Source organism: Siphateles boraxobius, unplaced genomic scaffold (genome assembly GCF_051911475.1).
Source record: "Siphateles boraxobius isolate OS27281-9 unplaced genomic scaffold, OSU_SipBor_1 104, whole genome shotgun sequence".
Taxonomy (NCBI): domain Eukaryota; kingdom Metazoa; phylum Chordata; class Actinopteri; order Cypriniformes; family Leuciscidae; genus Siphateles; species Siphateles boraxobius.
The window spans coordinates 3770001-3796115 of NW_027508705.1; the positions used below are offsets into that span (position 1 = coordinate 3770001).

At 37.2% G+C, this 26115-nt stretch overlaps 1 protein-coding gene across 1 annotated transcript in view; it reads right to left on the reverse strand.

Annotated features, from left to right (window-relative positions):
- The window catches only part of wdr11 (WD repeat domain 11), a gene marked incomplete at its 5' end in the record, with an annotated part of 82525 nt that overhangs the window by 6424 nt on the left and 49986 nt on the right, over positions 1-26115 (reverse strand). The window contains 13 exons of the mRNA XM_077246389.1: positions 482-579; positions 1365-1530; positions 5381-5476; positions 12854-13043; positions 15455-15520; positions 15743-15805; positions 18318-18426; positions 19712-19883; positions 20284-20398; positions 20653-20759; positions 22613-22760; positions 24385-24509; positions 25638-25746. Of these exons, the coding sequence (XP_077102504.1) occupies positions 482-579; positions 1365-1530; positions 5381-5476; positions 12854-13043; positions 15455-15520; positions 15743-15805; positions 18318-18426; positions 19712-19883; positions 20284-20398; positions 20653-20759; positions 22613-22760; positions 24385-24509; positions 25638-25746 (1564 nt within the window). The remainder of the gene's footprint in view (positions 1-481; positions 580-1364; positions 1531-5380; positions 5477-12853; positions 13044-15454; positions 15521-15742; positions 15806-18317; positions 18427-19711; positions 19884-20283; positions 20399-20652; positions 20760-22612; positions 22761-24384; positions 24510-25637; positions 25747-26115) is intronic.

Here is a 26115-nt window from a genome sequence, read left to right on the forward strand (position 1 = left end):
ATGAGTAAATTTTACTCATTTACAACTTTGTGGTGGCGTTCATCTTGTGAATACGATCTTTTCGACTTGAACGCACCATTATTCCACGACAACAACCGCTACATCTGATAAAAGACTGTGAGTCATCTTGAGGAAATAAAATGTCAAAATAATATTTTGTGTACAATTATTTACTTATGTGGCAAGTAGCGCATAATAAGCAGGATAATTTGGCAGTGGGGTCTGGTATCACCCACAAGAGGTTTCTTTTGCATAATGTTCTGACTGTACAATATCCCTTAGCCTTGCCCCGCACCCTTTTAATAACTCGGATGTGCCACCCAGTTTGGGAACTGATATAATGTATAGCTCTATATGTATAAGTACTGTAGATTCAAAATATTTTATTTGTGGAAATGAACTAATCAATTCTAGTAAAGACACTGTGAATATATCGTGAACAGTTGATATATCAGCTCTAGATTGAGTCTGGTTGAGGTACCTTGGCCAGCCATGCGGCGCGGTTCCACTCTCCATATGTCTGCAGATAACGACAAGCATCCGCCGCTTTGTCAATCAGGCAGAGCAACTGCACACCCTCTAAGAGTCAATAAAGTGAGAAAATACAACAGTCAATACTTATATACATACAACAATACTTATGCCCATTAACACAAACCCCCTGAATCGCTGCACAGCAACAAGAAGTCTGTTTTACGTGATTATTTTTAAATCATGTAGACACAATCCCAACATGAAGCATTTAGTGGGTAAATCTTACAAAACCTGTTAATAATTGATACATTTTATTCATTACAAAAGTTAATAAAATTAAGGTATTAAAGTAATGAAAATACAATGTGAGTCATCAATGGAAATGTTAAATTGAATAATGTTACAAAATAATAAACAAACATATATATATATATATATATATATATATATATATATAATGTATCACAATGCAAATAATTTTTAGTAATTCTACAAGGTTACATTTCTTCATGCAAAATTTGCAATATATCATTTATTCATTTTCTTTATGAAAAAAAATATCTATTTATCTTTCTTTTTTTTTTTTGGTTTGAAATAAGAGCTGGATAGCATGTTTTGACTATGTGCTGTGTCTTTTATCGATAAGGCAATCCCAGAATACAACACAATAATTATATTGGTCTGCTCCTCGCATAAAGCTGTCGTATGGCTTATATCCTATATAGGGAAAAAGTTCTACAAACTGCTTTTATCATACTTTTTTGTTCTTTTTGGAGTTTACAGCAATTAATAAATGCCTGTATTCATTGAATGGAAAAGAGCATGGACAAACTCCTTCAGTGATCTATGGAAGAAAGATAATCATACAGTTCACACAAGTAACACCCTACCTGCCAGCTTGCCATTGGCGATCATGTTTGTGGCCACCAGTTTAATTGTGCTCTGAGACGGGCCGGATGAGGTGATGGTGGTCACCAGACAGGCTTTGAGAGAGTCACAGTAGTAACTGGAGTTATCTGCACTGGTCTCCAAAAGCAACTGCACCGCACGGTCCGTCTGATGAACAAAGAGAAAATAATTGTTTATTCTGAATATTATTAGTCAACTGATATGTTTTAAATTCAAAGTCCCCATGTAGTCAATCATTTTATCCCTTAAAACTCATCTTTGATCACCAAAATTACATATTTAAGCGGTTTTTTCCCTTTCCAATAGCTTGAATGTAACTCGACACTCTTGCCTCATCTAGTATACGCTGTTCTATGAATATGCAAATGAGCTCCGCCTCCACTCACTCACTCAGCTTAGAGATCCACTAGTTGACAATCACACATTGATCTGATTGGTTACAAGGTAGTTTGTGATGTCAGAAACACCAGCGATTTCAAACCGTGTTTTTGAGACTGTCTTTGGTTACTCCGCAATGATGTCGACTTATAAATTTGCACATGGTTTGTCTTAAAGCATATTAAAAACACCACATAGACATATAAACAACATTAAAAGCTGGATTTTCACCACAGGGGGACTTTAAATTAATAGAACATTGATGTTATATCCCGGTTGGCCAAATTAGATAAAAGTAATAAGACTCTAATGCACGGCTTTCATCAATCATGTTGTGTTCACCATCAGTTTTGAGATCACTAGTAATCTCTCATTTCTTTCAACTAAATACACTTTCTTATTAGTTTTTCTTATACTACAGTTCTCCAGTTCCCCTAGTTTACGACTCTCTAAAGCATATCTGAAAGGTCAGCTATGAATGATGGATTTGCACCTTACAGGTCCTGCAGACGGCAGGATACTGCAGAACAGGGTCATGTGTGAGGTGTGTTGTTTGTGTGCTGTTCATGGGAAAAACAACTATAAACCATTAAAGCCGCCCAGGCATATTAACGGCCAATACATTTTTATCCATCTGAGTGAACAACATCACCTGAAATCAATTAATTAGTGAACAATCTCTTCCTGTACATGTTCTTTCTGCAATCACGAGAAGGGTATATTGACAAACACAAAGAGAAACATACACTGCATCCGAAATCGAATGGTTCCCTACTATATAGTATGTGAAGAACAGTACGCTAAAAGAGTAATATGTCCGAATACATACAGTAGTAGGGATGGGAATTGATAAGATTTTATCAATATCAATGCCACTAACGATTCTGCTTATCGATCCGATTCTTTAACGATTCTCTTATCGATTCCTGATAGCACTGTGTGGGAAAAAGTAGTCTTTTTCGGGGGGAAAACAAGTCGTTTTAATGCTTACACTTGACTAAGCAAACTGTACTTTTTATGTAATTTCTGTAATAAATGGAACCTTATTGTAAAGTGTTACCGATTAGTTATACACCGATTAAACGTCCCGTGAGTTCAGTGTTGGAAAGATCAGTTGTTTTAACCATTCATTAAAACGAATCGGTTCAAATGAGTCATTAGTTCGCGAATTGGACGTGTCATTATCGGACGTGTGCGCGTTGTGTGATTATCCCGGAGGTTAGGACATCCCACAAGATGTGTCATCACAGAAAACATTTCATCACTGGATCGTTTTTTTTCGTTTATTTGAAGTGTGATTATGTCAGCTGAATGTGCGGAAGACTTTTCAGAGAAGATAAGGCAACGTATTTTAGCACAATTCACACCCAGCGGCAATTCAGGAAAAACAAATCTCCGAATGCTCCACATAAAACTTTAGTCTCCCTACCTTACCATCGTGTCGTTTATTTTGATTAATATGTGCGAGGGAGAGAGGAAGACAGCGCTTAGTTTTGAGACGGTGAAGCCTACTTTCGCCTTGCTCCGAAGAGAGAGAGTGCGTGCGCGCGACCGGGGCTCTCTCTCTCTCTCTCTCTCTCTCTCTCTCTCTGCTCGATCAGTTTAACATGCGCCCTGTCACAAGCGCAGCGGTTCATCTACATTACCAGAGAGAGACAATTTTACTCACTGATCAAATAAGACTTTGCAGGACAAAGATTATCTTTGGACGCGGTGCTATGGTGCTTGATAAAGGACAAAAGGGACAGTTGTGAGTTCACGGTCTGTACATACTATGGCTGACTCAGAGCAGGAGCATCGATAAGAGGACTCGTTAACGTCGAGGGCATACAATATCGATGGATCGTAAAATTTAGAACCGGTTCTCGAGTGGAACCGGTTTTCGATTCCCATCCCTATACAGTAGTATTCGAAAAGTACCCGGATGACTTTCAGACTGAGATTCTGAGGTGTGCATTCGATGGACACTTTACTATCCAATAAGGCCACGGGAGTCGATGCAACTGACACTGGTAGGTCACGTGACAGATGTGGACCAAGTACACAACTTCCTTACTAGAGTGAAAGTACAGATACTACTGGTCAAATATTACTCTGTTACAGGTAAAAGTTGTAAGGACCTATTTTTACTTAAGTAAAAGTACAGAAGTACTCGTTTTTAAAAGTATTCAAGTATCAAAAGTAAAAAGTAAATGTCAATGCATTGTTTTATTATTGTTGCATTGTTGTATGTAATACTTACAGAACCGTATGCCTCTGAATCTATGCCTGCCCTCATACCAATATCAAATGTATTTCTAGAACACAGTTCCAGTAGTGGGATTGAATGTGAGATTGAATAAGTGCACTCAATTGGCTTTTATTATCAATATGTTAGCCTTACTTTTATCTATAAGCTAGTGTGCTCCAAAACAATGACAAAATTTGCATTTAGAAGACCAAACCCAACGTTGAAAATGAAAATCAAGTTGATGTCAGACTGCAACATCAGATTGACGTTAATCTCCAATCTGGAGAAAAAAGTATGATATTTGTCTTTCAAATGTAGTGAAGTTAAAGTAAATGTTTCCAAAAAAAAATAATACTCAAGTAAAGTACAGATACTCAAAAAGTGTACTTAAGAACAGTACTCAAGTAAATGTACTCTGTTAATGTCTGCGTGACAGTAACAACATGTCGGATACAGTACGTCAGAATTTTAATCATACTACACACATTCATTCGGTCACCGTTATGTTAAATTTAATTCAGTTCATGGACTTTTAGTTTGTTTTCATTAATCACTTGTGTTTTTTTGTACTTGTTTCGGCCACTCATTAGTTTCTATGGTGACTGCTTATCATCCCAGCTGTTTATTTTGTCATCATCAAAATGTATGTGAGTTCCTCCTTGTGCACTCTTCAGTTGTCCGGTATTGTTCGTGTTTCACATGCTGTCTCGCATGTTGGCTGTCTAGTTTTGAGATGTTTAAATAAACCTTGTGTTATATAATTATATATATATATAAATTTGATTCTGTTTTGATGGATTTGTTAATAAATAATATAGTAAACTGTATATCAAACTTATCATAATTCTGACATCTAACCTTACTTCTCATTTAGGCCTAACACTCTACCACTTGAACAAAATGTAATATAGAGTAAAATGTGTAATATGCAAATATAGAGTCAAACCAAACCTCTTTTTTATTCTTCAACGTGAAATCAGAATATATAACCTATTAAGAAAACCATTTGGATAACAGGAAAGCTTCAAAGTCATTATTTCTGTAGCCAACTGTTAGCCAACTACTAGGCTGTATGTTTTCTTTTGTTTATATTATTGTAGTTCTCTGAATGTACTTTGTGGTAATGTAATAACCCCCCCCCCACACACACACACACACATATATTAAATGGAAATTAATATATTTTCTTAATAGGCTATATATTCTGATTTCACGTTGAAGAATAAAAAAAGAGGTTTGGTTTTACTCTATATTTGCATTTATGTACTATTGCACTATAAGCAGCATCCAGTTTGTTTATTATATATATATAATTTTACTTGACCAAATATTTTTCTTTTTTTGATAAAGACGTAAAGTAATCTCCATCAGAAGTGTGCGGGTACTGACCTGTCCCAGCAGAAGCAGTTGGTCAGCACACTTTTTGGTGTGTTCATAGCTGGACCTTTTCACTTCTTGTAGACGAACTCGCTCCAGCTGAAACCTCTGAATGAGAGAGAAAGAAAACGCGATTTGCAAGTCATTTTGTGTTCCGTAAATGAATGTTCTGACAAATTACAAAATACAAATTATTTTAGTAGTTCATTACAGAAATCATTACTTGGGAAAGTAATATTATTACTGTATCACATTACTAGCCAGTGCATTTGCATTCATCTGAAGTCACAAAAACATGTACGGTGCATGATCGAAAACAGAACGCAGGTCAATATATTGAGATTTTTCATTAATTTGGTGCTACTATACGCAGCAGAGTGAACAACACTTACGTCTACTGAATGTGCGTTGCATGACGGCGGATTTCTGCTGCTTGCAAACTGACTCTTTTGAGAAGAACTTATATTTCAAAAGAATGAAAAAAAATCCTGTTTTAATCTGATCTATATTTAGATCAAATCCATATTTAGATTTTAAGCAGCCTGATCAGGACTGAAATAATTTGTAACTCTTGCTCCCTTGTGAAGAGAATGTTTCTAGACGTGCATTATTGATCCCTCAGGGGTAAATCATATGTTTAATACTAGAGAACATGCAGAGATTAATTTGAATAATCAATTAACACTTCAAATGACACCCGACTCTTACAGCTTCATTATCCTGTTTTTCAGTTTTCAGTCTGACAAATAGCTAAAATATGCAGTGTGATTTTACAAAGACACCTTGAGTCGTGTAGCCACCTTTATCTCACAATATCATGGAAATCAGTAAATAATGAAATATAGATTGTGTCTTTAAATACATGCTTATTAGAAGCATAACATTATCAGACGGACAGCTTTCTCAACCACACATTGGAAAAACAATCTTTAATAATTGGGCCCTGCAGACGAGTCTCATTGCATTTTGCGAAATTCAAATCTGTTATAATATGGAAGGCCATTTCTCAATTTTGTATTTGAGAGCTTTACACCTCAAGACAAAACTTGTCATGCTGCTATTAAAATGCATTTTCCCTTAAAGGGCTATTTTACTGCTGGCAAAATTAGATTTAAAAAAAAAATAGCTGCCTCTACAGTAAAAAGGCAGAAAAAAACTTGAAATCAGTGCAACCTGAAGAGCAAAATCAGAGAAAAACATCTGTTATCTTCCCTTTTGACAAAATAGTAGGAAACCTTCAACACCCATAATGCACAGGGAATGTTGCCGTCCAAGCCCACACCCACCAGTCTGCTATGGATACGCTTAACCAGAGTCAAATACCACCTTGCTTTAGTAGGAAATACTTCTTAGCAAACTTTTAGTCATAATACAAGAATTCAAAGAGTAAATCATTAGCAGGACTGAGTTACTTTCAGTTTCAGTGAAGGATCCAGCTCGTTGATGGCAGCGGCTAAATGCTGCAAAGAGTCGTAAACACCGAGAGAATGCAGTGATGGACAATCTGGAAAAACCTGTGTTTGTAGTCAACATTTCCAGCTGGATCCTTATTGCAATGATTATTATGTTTCTAGCGTGTGTAAAATACGTTTGGTAAAAGTTCTTCTAACCCTAATTGATGGAGTGTGTAGCTTTTCATGTCTTAAACAACCATACAGGGAGACACGTCACGGCCATATTCCAGGATGACAATGTCAAGATTCATCAGGTTTAAACGGTTGTGAGGAGTCAAGTCAAGTCAAGTCAAATATATTTATATAGCGCTTTTCACAATACAGATTGTATCAAAGCTGCTTCACAGTATCAATCAAAACAACTTAATGTTTGTTTATTACTGGAAAAAAGACATCCAAGTTTGGTAGAGCTGATCAATGGTATGATTGGTTAATTAATTTGAATATCCCCAACTGAGCAAGCCAAAGGCAACAGTGGCAAGGAACCGAAAAACTCCATCCAGTGACCTAATGGTGTCCTAACACCCCATCAGGTGACCCAATGGAGAAAAAAAAACCTTGGGAGAACCCAGGCTCAGTCGGGGGCCAGTTCTCCTCTGGCGTTTATGAACTAGAGGCCGAATTTACAGTAACTGTAAGATAAAAAATTTATATGAATGCCTGGCTAAATAGATGCGTCTTCAGTCTAGTTTTAAACTGGGAGAGCGAGTCTGAGCAACGAACAATATCAGGAAGGCTATTCCAGAGCTTCGGAGCTAAATGTGAAAATGCTCTGCCTCCTTTGGTGGATCTGGATATCCTAGGAATGACCAGAAACCTCGAATCTAGTGATCTTAAAGAGCGCGATGGATTGTAAGGCGATAGAAGATCCGTTAAATAGACTGGAGCTAAACCATTTAGAGCTTTATAAGTCAAAAGCAATACCTTGTAATTAATACGGAACTTTATAGGTAACCAATGAAGTGATGATAAAATCGGTGTTATATGATCATATTTTCTTAATCTAGTAAGAACTCTAGCGGCTGCATTTTGGACTAACTGTAGCTTGTTTATTGAAGATGCAGGACAACCAGCTAATAAAGCATTACAGTAATCTAGTCTCGAGGTCATGAATGCATGAACTAACTTTTCTGCATCAGAGACTGATAGCATATTACGTAGCTTAGCAATGTTTCTAAGGTGGAAAAAGGCTGTTTTTGTAACATATGAAATATGCTTTTCAAAAGACAGGTTGCAGTCTAATGTAACGCCCAGGTCTTTTACTGTAGCGGATAGAGTAACAGGGCATCCTACTATGTTAAAGTCGTGCTGTGAAAGGTTTTGTGGACGGTTTTTAGAACCGATAAGTATTACCTCTGTCTTGTCTGGATTTAATAAAAGAAAATTATGCGTCATCCAATCTTTTATATCTTTAACACAATCTGTCAATTTGGATAATTTAGCGTATTCATCTGGCCGTGAGGAAATATATATTTGAGTGTCATCAGCATAACAATGGAAACTAATTCCATGTTTCCTTAGAATATTACCAAGTGGCAGCATATATATTGAGAATAATAAAGGGCCTAACACAGATCCCTGCGGCACTCCATAGTTTGCCGAAGTTATAATCGATTTTTCTCCATTTAAGTAGACGAAATGGTAGCGGTCAGATAAGTATGACCTGAACCAGCTTAATGCTTGTCCTTGAACACCAGTGTAATTTTGTAGTCGATCTAAGAGTATTGTGTGATCTATAGTATCGAACGCAGCACTAAGATCAAGTAAAACTAGTACTGAGATACAGCCTTGGTCCGAAGCTAAAAGTAAATCATTTGTGATTCTAACAAGCGCAGTTTCAGTGCTATGATGAGGCCTGAATCCAGACTGAAACTTTTCATAGATGTCGTTTTCTTGCAAGAAAGAGCCGAGTTGAGCGGACACAACTTTTTCTAATATTTTTGACATAAATGGAAGATTCGAAATGGGTCTGTAATTTGCTAGGTTATTTGGATCTAATTGTGGTTTCTTAATAAGAGGTTTTATAACTGCCAGCTTGAACGTTCTTGGAACATGACCTAAAGATAAAGATGAGTTAATAATATTGAGAAGAGGCTCTTCCACTACAGGTAACACTTCTTTCAGTAGTTCAGTTGGTATAGGATCTAATAAACATGTTGTTGTTTTAGATGAAGTGATAAGTTTATTTAACTCTTTTTGTTCTATGGTTGTAAAGCATTGTAATTGTTCTTGCGGGGTGATAATTGCGCCCGAATTATAAGGCGCGAGCAAAGATCGAACGTTTACGATTTTGATTCTGATGCTTTCAATTTTCTCGGTGAAGAAGTTCATGAAATCATTACTACTAAACTGTAACGAGGTATTTTGTTCAGACGACGTCTGTTTATTTGTTAGTCTAGCCACGGTATTAAATAAAAACCTTGGATTATTTCGGTTGTTTTCTATTAATTTGCTGAGGTGCTCAGCCCTGGCCGTTTTAAGTGCCTTTTTATAAAGTGACATACTGTCTTTCCACGCGATTCTAAAGACCTCTAAATTAGTTTTTTTCCATTTACGCTCTAAATTACGGGTTTCTCTCTTTAAAACATACGTAGTATTATTGTACCATGGTGCTATACTTTTTTCTCTGACCTTTTTTAATCTAATGGGTGCAACAATATCCAATGTTCTAGAGAGAATGTTGCTCATAGTGCTAGTTAGTTCGTCTAATTCATCTGTTTGTTTGGGTTCAGGCAGCAGCTGAGACAGATCAGATAAGCTATTTGAGAAATGATCTATGGTGGATGGACGAATTGTTCTACCTGGTCGATAACGTGGCGCAGCATGACATATTACAGCAGTGCGTAATATGCAAGTTACCAAGTAGTGGTCAGTGACATCATCACTTTGTGGAATGATATCTATATCGGTTGGATCGGTTCCATATGATATAATTAAATCGAGTGTATGATTAAGACGATGAGTTGGTCCGGTGACGTTTTGCTTGACCCCGAAGGAGTTTAATAAATCTGTAAACGCAGCCCCTAACGCATCATTTAAATTATCTACGTGTATGTTAAAATCTCCAACAATTAATGCTTTATCGACGTTGACCAAAAGATCTGATAGAAAGTCAGCAAACTCTTTTAGGAAATTGGCGTAAGGCCCTGGAGGTCTATATACGGTAGCCAATGCTAGAGATAATAGGGATTTTTTTCTTACATCTAAGAGCGTAACATTTAGCACAAGCACTTCAAACGAATTAAACCTATGACGAGTTTTCTGAGTAACATTAAGGATATCTCTGTAGATTGTTGCAACACCGCCGCCACGACCGATCAGACGGGGCTCATGCTTATAACAGTATCCTGGCGGAGTAGACTCATTTAGACCGAAATAATCATTTGGTTTAAGCCAGGTTTCAGTAAGGCACAGAACATCGAAATTATTATCTGTGACCATTTCATTTACAATAACCGCCTTAGGTGTGAGCGATCTAATGTTTAGAAGACCTAGCTTTAGAAATTGTTTTTGTTCACTAATAGCGAGATTTTTTGTTTTAATAACAATTAGATTTTTTCTAGATCCTGCAGTAGATTTATTATTTGATCTTAGTAAACGAGGAATAGACACAGTTTCTATGCAATGTTCTACACTAGTATTAATATCAATTAAATTGAATTAAATCAATTAAAATCAATTAAATCAATTAAATAGGAGCATGAAGAATCATTTTCACCTCTGAGTCCAGAGCTTAAACTCATCATTGAACATGTTTGGGATGTGCTGGAGGAGACTTTACAGAGTGCTGGACTCTTGCATTGACACTACAAGATCCTGACCAAACATTGATGCACCTTTTGATGGAAATAAATGTTGTGATGTCATTTCCATCAAGAGGTGCAGCAATTTTTGGTATAATCAAAACAACAACTGGATTTTCCATGTTCTTTTGAAATAAAAACAGAGGAAATATAAAAAATGTTAAATGACGTATGGAGTACTACATACACAAATGTTCAAGTTAATGTTTATCTTACAAATCAAAACTCCTCATTGTAACCAGACCATTTCATTAAAACAAAGCTTCAAAAACAGGCCCATTTTTGCAGCCACAAAGTCAATGATTATTAATGAGAGTTGGTAATCTACAGTATGGCACTATGGACTTCATATAGAATATAAGACAGTAAGTAACCACCTACATACTGTAGCAACACCGTAAGAACTACATAGAAGACTCAATGCACCAAATAACCACAAGAAACTCCTTATTAACCGCATAACAACACTCTGGCGATCACACAACAACTTTGTTGCTGGAGCAATGCATACTGTGGCATTAAGTTTTGCACTCACAAATGAAAAACACATATATGGTTTACTGCTGATAATGGTGCAGCAATAATGTGCTTTTTTTCTCTCACAAATAAAGCAAATTAGTTCTGTATAATGGAGTGTTTTTAATTTTAGGTGTAAACTGCACTATTTACAAATAACTCAACATGACAGTCTGTCTCAATTTAGGAAGAATAACTGCCTATTAAAATTAAACCCCTAAAGTCCTGCTGAATATTGCGGAGATAATATTCAGAGTCGCTCTCTCTGAAGACCTCCCAAGAATCATTGTGTCATAAATTCACTAGTATACTTCTAATCCCAGTCTAATTACTGATGCTCCATTAATGCCATAGAACTAAACAGAACTACAACAGCACATTCAGTGGATGGTCAGTGGACATTCAAAACACAATGCTAGGGTGTTTTGAGTGGTTGCTCGGTACATGTCTAAAGTGTCCCTATAAGGCATGCACTGACATTTTGTCTCCTGAAAATGTTTGACAGAAACAGCTAGTTTTAGTTTTAGGATGAGATGATTTTGGAGGGCCGGAATCAGTGACCGCAACAGGTGTTTAATTAATGCTTCTCCGAGTTCAGTGTCTATTTAGCGCATACAACGTGGATAAGCTACAACGGTTGGTTTTATTGAGTTTTATATGATTGATATGGAGAAAAACCAAGCAATGTTTTTCTTTTTAATTAGTGAACATGAAGGATGTAGACGTAAAAGAGCAATATTCAACCAGGAATCTGTATTGAAAACTAGAAACAAATCGATTACTTCAAATTACTGTTCAAATCCCTAGCATTAATAATATGAGCAATAACAACAACAATAACCATATGGCGCTTTTCCACTGCATGGTACGGTACGGTTCGGTTCGGTACGGCACGCTTTGGCGCTTTTCCACTGCATGGTACGGTACGGCTTGGCTCGGCACGGCTCACTTGTGGCGCTTTTCCACTGCATGGTACGGTACGGTACGGCTCGCTTCCAAGGTTCCAAGCGTACCGTACCGATACTAAAATGTGACGTGGAAGCACTGTAGATCACTGATTGGTCAGACAGACAGAATCGTCACGACCAGCGTCATTGTATTTGCGAGACATCAAACCTGCTAGATTTAAATAGCCAGTAACAGCCTCCAATGTTTTAAAACTACTTGCTTGACTTGCTTGAAGAAAAAAAACTTCCAAAAAAGAAATGGCTGAATCGTGGTCAGTGGACGAGAAGCGCAGACGTTCCTCTTGTTAGTTGCAGAGGAGCAGATAAACTATAACGATCAGTCATAATCCCACCCACTTTGAAGCGGTACTAACTGCAGTGGAAAAGCAACCGAGCTAAAGCCAACCGAGCCGTGCCGCGCCGCGCCGTACCGTACTGAGCCGTACCATGCAGTGGAAAAGCGCCAATACATATATGTATATCTTATCAAACACTCAAAAGAAAAACGATAACAACAGGGAAAAAATTATGTCTCTAATGCCGCACACACATTGCACTATTCCACCACAGATTTTCCACAATGCAACAGTTAATGGAAATCCCTGAACAAAAGCCCAAAATCTTAGGCAAATCGGTGCTATGAATTTATGAATTTGTAAATTATTGCTACAAGGACTCAAAAGCATTCTTGGTTCTGAGGCAGTAATATCCTCTTCCGTAATCCTCATATGCATGTGCTGTTCAGTACATGTCAGCAGCTCATACCTGGAAGAAGGAGCTCTCACAGAGGGTGTCATGGCAGATGTCCAGGTGGCTCCCAGGGTTGCTCTGGGGGCCCTCAGTTGCCGCTTGGCCTTCTGGGACAGATCCGCTGGGCTGGCAGCTCTGGGAAAAGGACTGGATGTAATGAGCAGCCACCGTCCAGAACTGAAGGTCTGATTCATCACCAAACAGCCTGCAAAAATATTAATAATAATGAGAGGAACTCCAAGGCAAGAACAACAACAACAACTAGAGTTCTAAACGGGCCTGAACATTACAACCCGACCCGTGGCTTTTAAAGCCCGGACCCGATGTAACCCGACACATCAACATGAATTATCTGCCCGAACCAGGCCCGCGGCCCGACACCGATTATTAATTTTTTTTTTCTTTTCTTTTTTTTCTCATACACGTATCATCATGACCAGCAGACGGGAATTCAAATCAACCTTTAATGTTCACGTCTTTTAACAATAGCCTACAAACAATACAAACAACTGAAACAAACGTTTAAATATATAAATAGGCTTTATAGGCTACTAAATATGCCTCAAATAAAAATCTTCTGGACGACCCTGTTTTTTTTGCTGTCATATTTCATCAGCACCTTGCATTTTGAGCATTGCACATAACCTGTAGAATTTCCATCAGAATCCAGGAGCACTCCAAACAATTTCCAGACCTCTGATTTTCCCACTCCTGTAGTAGCGACGGTGAATTCATCTGTGGCAAGTTTACTTTTCACCAACAGCAGCGATGATTCATTTTTTTTTTTTTTTTTTTCACTGAGCGGAAAAGATTAAGCCCGAGGTCCGACCCGACCCGAGTCATTTGCTTATATTTTCGACCCGTCGGGTTTGTCGGGCCGACCCGGCCCGTTGAGAACTCTAACAACAACAACAAAGTGAAGGTGCTTGGGCCACTAAATATGTATAATTAGAAAATCTTTACAAATATATTAGGGTTCTATTTAATTTAAAGGATTAGTGCACTTCAGAATGATACTTTCCTGATATTTTACTCTCACCCACGTCATTCAAGATATTCATGTCTTTCTTTCTTCAGTCGAAAAGAAATTGAGGTTTTTGAGGAAAACATTCCAGGATTTTTCTCCATCTTGCACTAGCTCAGCGATGCGCCACGCATTACGTAATCACGTTGAAAGGTCACGTGTGATGTAGGCGGAAGTACCGACCTAGTGTTAACAAAATGAACGTGCAAAGACTAAGTCAAACGCCATTTACAAAAAGGGTCAAACAACGATGTCGGACAATTTTGAGTTTTTCGTCTCATATTGTATGAATGTCTAATATTGTATCATGTCTCATCATTCTGTGCGCACACACCCGAGCCGAAGCGTGCAGCCATAGAGCCCTATACAGCGCGCGAGTAATGAATTGAGCTATGTTTCGTGTCTGAATGGACAAATACACACAACATTGTTTTTAAATGTCCGTTTTGGAGAGTATTCACGTAAAATAAGTTGGTTTTGTCTTAAACAGGGTTGAGAGAGAGAGAGAGAGAGAGAGAGAGAGAGAGAGAGAGAGAGAGAGAGAGAGAGAGAGAGAGAGAGAGAATGAAAGCATCCAAATGGAAATGATCGCGGCCGGAAAAATTATCGAGCTCATTTTTTTTTATCGTGCGATTAATTGATTTATTGACTATCACGACAGGCCTAATCCAGATTAATGACAGATAGCCGTGAGCCGTGGCTAACAGCTGGCAAGCTACCAGCAGAGCCACTTTGCTAGCTAACAACTCGCTACCTAGTCAGAGCAAACTACCACCAAAGTCATACATTTGATTTTTTTTCATAATACCAACATTTCCCATGATTAAATATAAATCCTTGGTGGTCGGGTGCTGCACTTTTACGTTTGTAACCCATCCAGCCACAGCATATTGATACGCGTCTGTACTCTTTGAAAGCCTTCAAGGGATCCCCACTGTATGGGGAGGGGTTATGCACAAGGTAAACATATCATGGAAGGCAAATTGGGGTAGCCTAAGTCTGGGGCAGATGATAAAGGACAAAAGAAAACTGGGGGTAACCAATAAGGATCGGAGCCTAAAATTAAAATTTTATCCATCTATCTCCGTCTTTCTCTCTCATTCCAATGGGCAGTTTGGGCGGCGCCGGGCGAGATCGGTCGTCAATATGGCGGCGTTCTATTTCTAGTGACGTAGGTGGCATCTACGAATAGGGCCAATTAATAGGCTACTCCTAGGCTTACGTTTTTAAATTACAGACGGCCTACTGATGTTTTTGTTATAGTATTTTGAATATTATACGCTATTATTTGTGCAGAAACATATCTGGTTATTGTAATAAACATACTGTTTGTTTAAAAACAAAACATTTTGTTATCCTTGCTGCAAGCTTACAAGAGCGACAATATCATTAAATGTGAAAGGGGCCCTAAAATATTTTCTCGGGAAAAAGGGGGTCTCAGACAAAAAAAGGTTGGGAACCACTGTCTTAGATGACGTGGGGGTGAGTAAATTACAAGGAAATTTTCATTCTGAAGTGAATTAATCCTTTAAACTGATCTGGAATGCATTCTCAATTAAATTGGTGCACAACCCAGCTGAGCCGACACTTACCGAGACACTAGGAGGCAGCGTTGCAGCAAGTTCAGGTTTGGATCCTGGAGAACGCTTTTGATGTCACTTGAGTGTGAAGAAAAAAACTAGTTAGACATGATCCAGAATGAAAAGATCATGTGAGAGTAGGCAGCATGCGCTTTTAAAAGCTCTTCACATAAAACAGTGTGAGCTATTTGAGGATCATTTTGTTCCTGCTTTTATTAATAGGTACTTCTTTGAAGGCAAAGAAATGGCTTTGAATACCATACTTGAATTATTATAGTTTACATACTTAGAATTACATACTTAGAAAGAGAGTTGAGCTGTTCCTGGATCAGTCCCTTGATTTCATCTTTTTCTATGTAGTCTCTAAGGATGGAAGCACACAACACAAGTCAGCAACAGAGCTCATCTTTTGTCTGGAATCAAGTTGCTGTTCAACTTTAAAAAAGTATGTCAAGAAAAGATTCGGATAGACCAACTAAACAAAAATAAACAGTCAAAACAAGGGTTACCAGACATACTGATTGATCAATGGATTTACATGACCTTTCTAAGACGCTTTCAGGCGTTCATGATCTAATTGTTTAAATGAAGACCCATGGGGAACATTTGTATTCGTATGTCATGCACCAACTGATTCGATTTATTTAAACAATTATACTAACAGTATTAGTGTGTAAATTTCTCCAATAAGACCCTCAACAGAATTTGTAACATATATGCTACTACAAGACTTTGACTTTATATAATCTCTCGAAAAGTATTAAAATGTATAGGTGAAAATTTATTATTAAAGGGGTGGTTGATTATGATTTCACTTTTCTAACTTTAGTTAGTGTGTAATGTTGCTGTTTGACCATAAACAACACCTGCAAAGTTACAACACTCAAAGTTCAAAGCACAGGGAGATATTTGCTTTTAAAGAAATCGTTTTTAAAAACTAAAACAAAAGGCTGGTAGGGACTACACAAGCTTTCTCCAGGGTTAGTGACATCACAAACCCTAAAATTTACATAAACCCCGCCCCCGGGAACGCGATTTATAGATTATCATGACGGGATATGCTAATCAATGACTAGAAGATAGTTAACTCCACATCAGCTGCATAAATTCTTCAACTAACCATTCAGAAACGTCTGTTGCTTCTTACATGTTGTCACTTCTTCTTAAATCTCTCCATCATTGTCTGACTCCGGTTTAAACATAAAAGGCTAAAAGTTATGAAATTTTCAGTAATGTGTGTGTGAGGTAAAAGGACACAAGCTGTTGTAGCTCCGCCCTCTGTGCCGGGAGCAGCAGCTCATTTTCATTTAAAGGGACACACACAAAAACGGTGCGTTTTTGCTCACCCTCAGAAGGCTGACAATTTTAACATGCTATAGAAAAATATCTGTGGGATATTTTGAGCTAAACCTTCACATACACACTCTGGGGACATCAGAGACTTATTTTACATCTTGTGAAAAGGGCATTATACCACCCCCTTAAAAGATTAGGTCATTTCCATGACTTCCAGATCTGGAAATCACAATTCAAGAATTTTCTCTTGGAATCTGCAAATCTATTCACAGAATTGTATCTAAATGCCACAATAATACATAAAATGCATCATACAATATATCTGTGTGAAGGGATTCATAGAGATGCACATTTCCCTTTGTAATATTGACATGCATGTCTGTGAACTTTGAGAATAGGCTTTATATTAAATCCTCTGAAGCATGAAATATGAAATCACAAAAGAAAAAGAAAGTTTCTTGTTCTTCAAAACAATAATAAAATTGCTTATGTCATGGCGTGTTTTGATAGAGTTACACATTTCCAACTTTCCAAACAGAATGTGATGAAGCACGACCCGGAACTACTTGCTGAAATTATCAGCTAGTTTGTTGGGGGGATTTACACTCCACAAGCACTCAAAGCAATATTTTTAATTCCTGATATGTCCAGGTTTTCCACAATCACAAGACCCTGTAGGAAATTCCATTTAATGGATATGAATGAATTAAAAGTAAATATTTAAACCAGGAAAAAACCCAAGTGGATCAAATTGAAACAATAATTCATTTTTGCAACTGCAGGGAACATGTACCATAGTAAGGATTATAAATAGTAAATGTAAAAGCCTTCAACTTGGAAGCATGTTAAGTTATGAATGGGACGAGTAATACATACAAAGTCATGTTTATGTGTATAAAACTAGGAAAGAGTGTTGTTTCATTCCTGTCACTGCTGTGCATACTCGATTACAATGCCATTGTTACTGTTTACTAAACTTATTGGGTCAATGATATGATTCCTGGTTGTAAGAGTAAGGGTAAATACTATATTTAGATTTTATGATGCCTTGGTGTTCAGTTATTGTGTCTTGTATTTGATGTTATTAATGGGGTTGACATTTAATGAAAATAAATAGACTATCTTCAATCCATCAGCCCCACTGTACTGTGCTGGAAAATTGATGAAATCAGCAAGTACCAAAAAGAAAGTACTGATTATTGCACTCAAAAAATTGTTTGGTGCATTTCTACAAAAAAAAAAAAAAAGGTTGTGTCACACTTTAGTTTAGGGTCCAATTCTCACTATTAAATACGACCTTTGCCTCAATAAACTCCTCATTACTGTTTATTAATAGTTTAATTAACAGTTAGAACTAATATGTATACTAATAAGCAACTAGTTATTAGTGAGAACTGGACCGTAAACTAAAATGTTACCAAAGGTTTTCTTTTATGGATGCAGATGATAAGATAACTTTTGTTCTGGTCAGATTTAGTCAGCGGTTTCAGTGAAGACATAGTTATCACGACAGACTGGATGAAAATGTGCTGTGAATGACTTGAATGGAAACGGACAGAATAATGCAGCCGTCACGCACATTTGAGAGATGTCCATGGTGAATGTGTCGCACCACGGCTGCAGTAGCAGAAAGGCCTTCAGCGTGAGAGCAGCCCGTGGCAGCAGAAGATACGGACACCATACTGGATCTGAAACAGAGGCACGTATACATCACGTCTATTCTACACCAACAAGTCTGTCTGATGGCATGACACACTTGTGCTCTTAAAGGGATAGTTCACACAAAAACATTCGCTCTCTAGCAGCAGTCATTTTCTTACAATTGATGTGTATGTTAAGTAAAGGGGGACAGTGCGTGTGTTTGTCAACAATTTTTGTGTAAACAAATGTATTGTAATAGGCATATATATATATATATATATATATATATATATATACACTGCCGTTCAAAAGTTTGGGGTCAGTAAGATTTTTAATGTTTTTGAAAGAAGTCTCTTCTACTCACCAAGGCTGCATTTATTTGATTAAAAATACAAAACAAACCCTGTAATATTGTGAAATATTATTTCAATGTAAAACAGCTGTTTTCTATGTGAATATATAGTAAAGTGTAATTTATTCCTGTGATCAAAGCTGAATTTTCAGCATCATTACTCCAGTCTTCAGTGTCACATGATCCTTCAGAAATCATTCTAATATGATGATTTGATAATCAAGAAAGATTTATGATTATCATCACAGTTGAAAACAGTTTTGGTGCTTCATATTTTTGTGCAAACCGCGATTCATTTTTTTTCAGGGTTCTTTGAAAGTTCAAGAGAAAAGCATTTAATTAAAAAAGAATTATTTTGCATTATTATAAATGTCTTTACTGTCACTTTTGATCAATTTAATGCGTCCTTTCTGAAGAAAAGTTTTGAATTTGGGGTTTTCATAAGCTGTAAGCCATAATCATCAAAATTATAACTTTTGCACAATATTCAAATTGTTTGAGAAATCTTACCTGTATGCCTATTATAATATATGTATATATATATATATATATATATATATATATATATATATATACATACATACATATATATATATGTGTGTGTGTGTGTGTGTATGTATGTATGTGTGTATATATATATATATAATTCCAAAAAAAGTGTGTCGTGGCTTGATGACCATGGGGATATGTGGGTCCCCTGGCCAAAGTGAGTTGAGAATCACTGGTATAAAGCTATTCAAAACATCATTTAATGTAAATTGTGATAATCGTTATTAATAATCACAATTACAATTTCAAGGGAATAATCGACAATTATGATTTTTGTCATAATCGTGCAGCCCTAGCAGTGTAGCAAATCTAGTCTGCCAAACATATGTACATTCCATTTACATAAATAACATATTTTATAAACTACCGCGAGAGTTGTCATGACTGAAATCCATTTCCTGTGACATTTTTCTTCAGCCAAAAACACTCACCTGTCAGGTCCTGCTCATCCATTCTGTAACTGGCAGACTTCATGGCCATCTCCAGCACTCTCACACAGCCATCATCTGACGCCAGCACCACTTTATCTGACGTGCACCAGTCGATATCCAGAATCCTATAACTCACGTTACGCCCCACTCTGATGCTGCTCACCATCTGCACCTGGAGGAGTGTGTGACAGCATTATCTTTCAAGAAAAATACAGGCAGTGAAAAGTCCAAGCGCTGATACTGGTGCACTCTCAAAGGCCTCTCATCCAATTAAATTTGAGGACCGGAACTACTGTAACTGTTGTGTATACATTATTTAGCAACACACTTCAGAGTTTCCAAGGATAAAAAATATTGTATTCTGTCAAGAACCCTTGAAAGAGTTAAATCAGCTTGTTTGAGCTTTTTCAGCAAGATAGAAAATGTCTGCTATGAGGAACTGCTAAGATGGCGGCTTCATAAGGACTTGAAGCAAAATGATTCAGTTGTGCTTCTGTATCTGCATGTCCAAATGAAGTACTGATGTTTTTTTTAAAATAAATAAATACATAATAAACAACACACACACACACCTCTTTGGTATCCCAGACCTCAGCTCCGTCTGTGTACATCACTAAAAGTTTTTGGTTGCCTTTCCCTGGAGCGAAGCGAATCTTCTTCACCCACCCGCGATGTGTAGGGACACCCCTGAAAAATATAAATGAGTGTGACATTTTATCAACACGGTAAAAGAGTGTGTGATGAACACAGTTGTACTTTCCTCAACTCAGTCCCTTATGATGTGTCATTTCAGTTCAGTAAATAGTTCAACAAGTTTTCGAATTAAATCAATAGTAAGTGTAAACAGTTATTATATAATAAATAATTAAATCAGTTTAGAGACGTACATGTCTGGAGACATGTTTGACTAGCTGAGTTATTAGTGATGTATACATTTGTACCTTGAAAGACGGGCCTTTAGGTCCCAAAAATTGAGGTTTCCATCGACATCTCCCAGAACTAGAGTGTCTCCTTTCCATGCAATACAGGCGATACTCCCCATACTGCCCTGAAAGAGAAAAGACATTTACTTTCTTGCATAAAAGACATAGGACAATATGCCAAAGCACTTATAGAGTTCTCAAGATGTTGCATTAAAAGAAAAGGTTTTAAGTTCAACTCCAACCTAAAACATATAGAGTACCGACAGATTAAACAAAAAAGTCAGAAAACATATTTATTACTATTTCTACATAGTGATTTTAAACATTTAGCAATATGCTGAGAACTACAATAAAATAAATTGCTAAATATTGTGATTACATTTTTTAACTGCAAATATCCCCAAAGGAGAACTTTGTCCTCATGTTTTTATCTAATAAGATAAGTTCTCAGTTTATTCATTTCACATCTTCATATCAACTTCTTTGTTTAGTATTTCCTCCCTCTTATTTTTTAATAGAAATTACAGTTGAATAAACAGAATTAATGCAACATATGAACAGGGAGCGTAACACTGGTAACCAAGAATATGAGTTCTTGTGTCACTGGTTATGCTGAAAGCATACAGTACTGTATATGGGTCGCTTGCAAACTCAAAATACGAACAGTGAAATGAAAAGCAAATGGATCTGAACAACCGATCAGAAATAGGCATTGTGGCTTGTGAAAAAAAAGCCCTGCAGGAGATAAAAGGATAATGAGGATGAAGAAGGGAGCAATTTTCTCTCCATCTACTCTTTCATCTCAAAAGTTTAAAACGGCAGATTTTATATAAAACATTAGAAGGAAATGTTTGAAAACTCCTTTGATCCATTCAGAAGAGTGTGTACAGCTGTATTCATGACATTCAGGACTTTACAAAACGTTCATCCGAAACAGAATCTGCTTTCATGTATGACTGATTATAATCTGAGTGATGGGAAAAACAGGCTAAAGGAATACAAAAATAAACGTTTATGTATTAAGCAATTATTTTGGATTAACTGGGTGCGTCATTCACTCTCTCACAAAATGTGTGAGGAAATCTAGCATTTAAAATGATGAATAAAATGAGTGTACAGGATGTTTTTAGCTTTATATATCGAATTGTCACCAACAACATACAGATCATGACTGACTTGCTGAACATATGACCACTATTTGGTCACAATTAGGGTCCAATTCTCACCATTTACTCACTATTTACTCCGACTTTTGCCTCAATAAACTCCTAATTACTACTTTATTAACAGATACTTGTTGAGTTTAGGTATTGGCTAGGATTCAGAGATGTAGAATAAGGTCAAGCAGAATAACGCATTAATATGTTTTATAAGTACTAATAAATAGCCAATATACTAGTAATAAAGATGCTAATAAGCAACTAGTTAATAGTGAGAATTGGACCCTAAACTAAAATGAACCCACATTTATAATATCACATGCATAAGTATTATGTTATCTTGCTTCATACAAGGTTCTTTTCAAAACAAAGGAAATTGTCTAAAAATCCCAAGCAATCTCTTCACAAATGTCGAGATGATGTTGATATGTGACATTGGTAGTTGACATAGATTTGATATCTGTATATTAAGGGCCAATGGATGGATCGTGCGAGACCATCTTGGAACTGCTCTGTTTATTGTTATTATTAGGGTGTGTACTAATAATAATTTGCCAGATCTTCATCAATCCTTGTACAAAGCAACTATAGACTATACGACAAAAAGTTATCAAAATAATTATAATACTTTCATGGCAAGGATCTCTTAGGTGATCGAGACCCTGAGCAGGGACCCCGATACAAAATGTGTCAATCAGAGCAACATATTAAGCATATAGCCTTCGATATCAATAGAAACATACCATATTATGATTAAGAATAAGTTATTTTAAGACAGTAGATCAGAACTAGGAAGCAGAACACATAAGGACACTCACATCCGGTGGAATACGTGCCCCATCCTTCACGCTGTTGCCTTCCACGGTGATGTGATAGACCTGGCCGTCTGTGTCAGTAAACACAAAGTGTTCTCGAGCCGATATGCCCTGACCCATTTCAGACTTACTCTCCGCGTCCTGCAACATACTGACAGACAGCAACAGAGAGGTGTTAAAGGGCTGGTTCAGGATTTTGGACATCGGACCTCATTTCCAAGTTATCCTGGGTGTTATTTATCAGTGGAGACAGTTTTCAAAAATGTTCATCCAGTCCTTCCAGTTGCATAGTTTGCCGGTGCTAGGCTAGCGTGAGTCAACAGTATCTGCTAGCCTGCTATTAAAAACAGTTTTACCCACTCCACAGTACACCAAAAGCAAATAAATTATATCGCCAGACTGTCGATGTAAATGTCTGTTGAGAGAATAATGTTAGAAATCAAACTACCCTTGCATCTCAATGATCGCATTACATTTACAGGAACTAGTTTCTCAGCAGCGGCGGAAGTTTACTTTGCTCCGGTTAGTAGTACTGCGCCGAGAAGAAAACGCAGAACAGAAGTGCACTACAGCCGGGACATCTAGCTAGCTAGTAGTATATACTCTGCTTCTGTAGTGATGATGTCAGCGGCAGGGAAATACACTTGTCATGTGTACCGGCTCTCTCGTTCCCTAGATAACTTAATATCGCTCCGCCGCTGCCGTAAACTGTGCTAATAAATACAGGGAACAAAGTATAACTATTGCAATGCGATGAAAGGGTAGATTGATTTCTAACATTATTCTCCCAACAGACATTTACATCGATAGTCTGGCGCTATCATTTATTTCCTTTTGGTGTACTGTGGAGTAGGTAAAACTGTTTTTAATGGCAGGCTAGCAGATACCGTTGACTCGCGCTAGCCTAGCACCGGCGAACTATGCAACTGGAAGGACTGGATGGAAATTTTTGAAAACTGTAACTTGGAAATGAGGTCCGATGTTCAAAATCCTGAACTACCCCTTTAAGAGTTCTGATCGAAACAGCAAACCACTTAGACTGGAGATTGTACCAAAGTACCAATTATAAGTGAATCAAAGATAGACTCTAGCTAAAGTCTAGGCAAAAAAAAAAAAAAATGTAAATAGACAATTTGTTTTTAAAATCTATAATTTACCCATCATGTAATTCCAAACCTCGTTACTTAATTTCTTTCATGGAGAACAAAATAAGAAATGCTGAAGAACATACTGTCCACATTTTTCTATACAACAACTGTGGAGAGTTGGGCTCTAGAGCTTTAAAATGACAAAAAGCTCAAAAAGTTGAATAAAAGCATTGTATGTCACTGAAGTCAGCCTTCAAGTTTTTCAGTCTGTTTTTAAGTGCAGTGAAAGCATTCCCCTCCACTGTAATCTCATTCATACTTCAGCATATTCAAACTTGCCATGGCACAGCTGGTCACAGGAGAACCCGTGTTATCAATGTCATCAAACATGGTGCAATGCATCTTCAAGTTTGAACGTGCGTAAGCGCGAATAACATCAGAGGGAACTTACATTTCAGTGTAGAGATCTGAAATGGTCCAAATCAATTTTTCAAATTAATTATAAATCTGTGTACATTAGAAGTTTTGTAATGCAGTTCAGGAGTTATATAGTAATTTCATGCTGCTTTCATGTAGATTTCTGAGCTTGACATTGCATGTTTTCATTCTTCAATAAATCTTTTTTTGTGTGTGTTCTCCAGGAAAAACAAAAAGAGGATGAGAGTTGTGCTTTGGACTGAATCAGACCTGATGACGGAGGACTCGACGCTGCTCTGCTCCGCGTCAGCGAGCGTGGTCTGTCTGGCCATGGCCTCGCGCGCAGCAAGCTGCTTTTTCTTCAGGCTTTTAAGGTTATGCGAAGGAGACCACTCCTGTTTACACACAAATACATGTTATCATGAGTCACTGCACAGACAGTTTTAATACAAGCAAATGCTCAAGGAATATTGGTGGACATTTTTGATCGAGGATTACATGTTTTCTTTAAAGGGGGTCATAAAATGCATTTGATCATCCGCATTTGGTCATAAACCCTATTGTTTTTGATAGGATTATTAATATTATTATTATTAGAGGTTCAAATTAGGATATGCAACATGATTCTGAAGAAGCATAGTGGTTTATGAGGATTTTTCCTCAAGCAAACTCATATTATATTCATGCAGTATTGCCTTTACAGTTTTATTTTATATTCTGAAGGTTTTTACAGAGGTGTCTTTCTGCTCATATATAATTTGTCTAATTTTATATATGTTTTTTTTTTTTTTTGGCTGACAGTAATTTCTGATTTATGGACTGATAAAAAAAGACCTTCTCTGATCAAGTATGGTGATATCTATTAGTTAAAAGTGCTTTCCCCAATTCACCTGGTGTGTATTTTTTTTTGGTTGAATGTTAAAGGAATAATACAACAACACATATAACTGTGAAATACATCTACGTCATGAAACTAATCATCCGCAGTTTTGGAAAAGTGCCACCAACTGATCAAGATTAGAGTAAATGTCTATTTTCTTATAATTTCAAAAACCTTTTGCTTAGAAACATGAAACTGGTCTTTTTGGATTCAATGGGGCGTATCGAATAAACATTCCCCAATTTCCCCATGTCTGCCAAATGCTACCTAGATTTTCCTGTGCTTTAAAAGCCCTTCAAATTTCTGATCGCTAGAAGTCGCCGGCACATATTTTACCCCTAGGAAGTAATCAAGATGCAAATGAGCTGGCAGACAGGTTACTGGGAGAGAGACTGCATTTATTACTAAGGTTATTGTTGGGGTTATTTGTGAGTCACTGCTAGCGGCACCATTACAATGTTTACTGGCCTTTGCAGTTAAAACCCCACAGCGACTTCGCCCTTCATTGGGTTTGTGTGGTGATAAAACTGCATACTTAAAAAGCTAAACAGTAATGTAGACGGACTGATGCATAAAAGTTCAAGACAATAATCAACCTTTTAAGCAATAAGCAGAACAGCACATTGAGAGTTCGATACAGTACCAGGGCAGTGACAGTAGGGAAGTTCTTGGCCATCTCGCGAAGCAATGTTCCTGTGCGGACATCCCAGAGCTCCAGAGGTTTATCTCTGAACACCACCACCAGATACTGCCTAAACAAGACCATGTACACACACTTTTACTTCGTCCTCTGGACTATACCAGACATTTCTGAAAAAAAGAGTATCCTAAATTAAAAGTGAGCATGGATTAACTGATTGACCGGTCGGGACAGAGGCTCAGTGTTGTCTAAAGTTACCAACTGAGACCAACTGAGAAAGTTGGTAGCACCAGTGCAACCAGTGGAAAAGTTTGTCTGGAGCCCTGAGTAGTCAATTTATTCACTGATCTTTGTTGGGTTACCATGTTTTATCAGAATAAGAATTACTTGATTATTTTAATTTCTTCTATGTAAAGCACTTTGAATTACCATTGTGTATGAAATGTGCTATATAAATAAACTTGCCTTGCCTTGTTTTAAG